The sequence below is a fragment of the Bombus impatiens genome, unplaced genomic scaffold (genome assembly GCF_000188095.3).
Source record: "Bombus impatiens unplaced genomic scaffold, BIMP_2.2 scf_0549, whole genome shotgun sequence".
NCBI lineage: Eukaryota > Metazoa > Arthropoda > Insecta > Hymenoptera > Apidae > Bombus > Bombus impatiens.
In genome coordinates, this window is record NT_176968.1 from 9423 (window position 1) to 9720 (window position 298).

General features: G+C 58.7%; 1 protein-coding gene across 1 annotated transcript in view; it reads right to left on the bottom strand.

Moving 5' to 3' along the window:
- Window positions 1–298, bottom strand: part of LOC100742760 — an 11920-nt gene that overhangs the window by 6180 nt on the left and 5442 nt on the right. The window contains 1 exon segment of the mRNA XM_033322072.1: window positions 7–298. This exon segment is cut by the window's right edge and continues 26 nt beyond it. Within this exon segment, the coding sequence (XP_033177963.1) occupies window positions 7–298 (292 nt within the window).

Consider the following 298-nt stretch of genomic DNA (forward strand, 5'->3'; position numbering starts at 1 on the left):
CGTCATGTAGACGAGCGACTGCTCGCGAGAACGAGCGTGCTGCTGCTGCTGCTGCTGCTGTTGCTGCTGCTGTTGCTGCTGCTGTTGCATCTCCGCCTCGGTATGAGCAATTTGCAGGATACTCAGCTTGCAGCCTTGGTCCTGTTGCTGTTGCTGTTGCTCGTCCTGATACGAACGCGATCTGCATTGCTGAGCTTGATCGTCGACCGATCGACGATGATGCTGAGAGTCCGCTTCGGGTTCGGCCACGGTCTCGGTGATGTGTCCGGCCGTGGTGATGGTGCGCACGTGCCTTCTC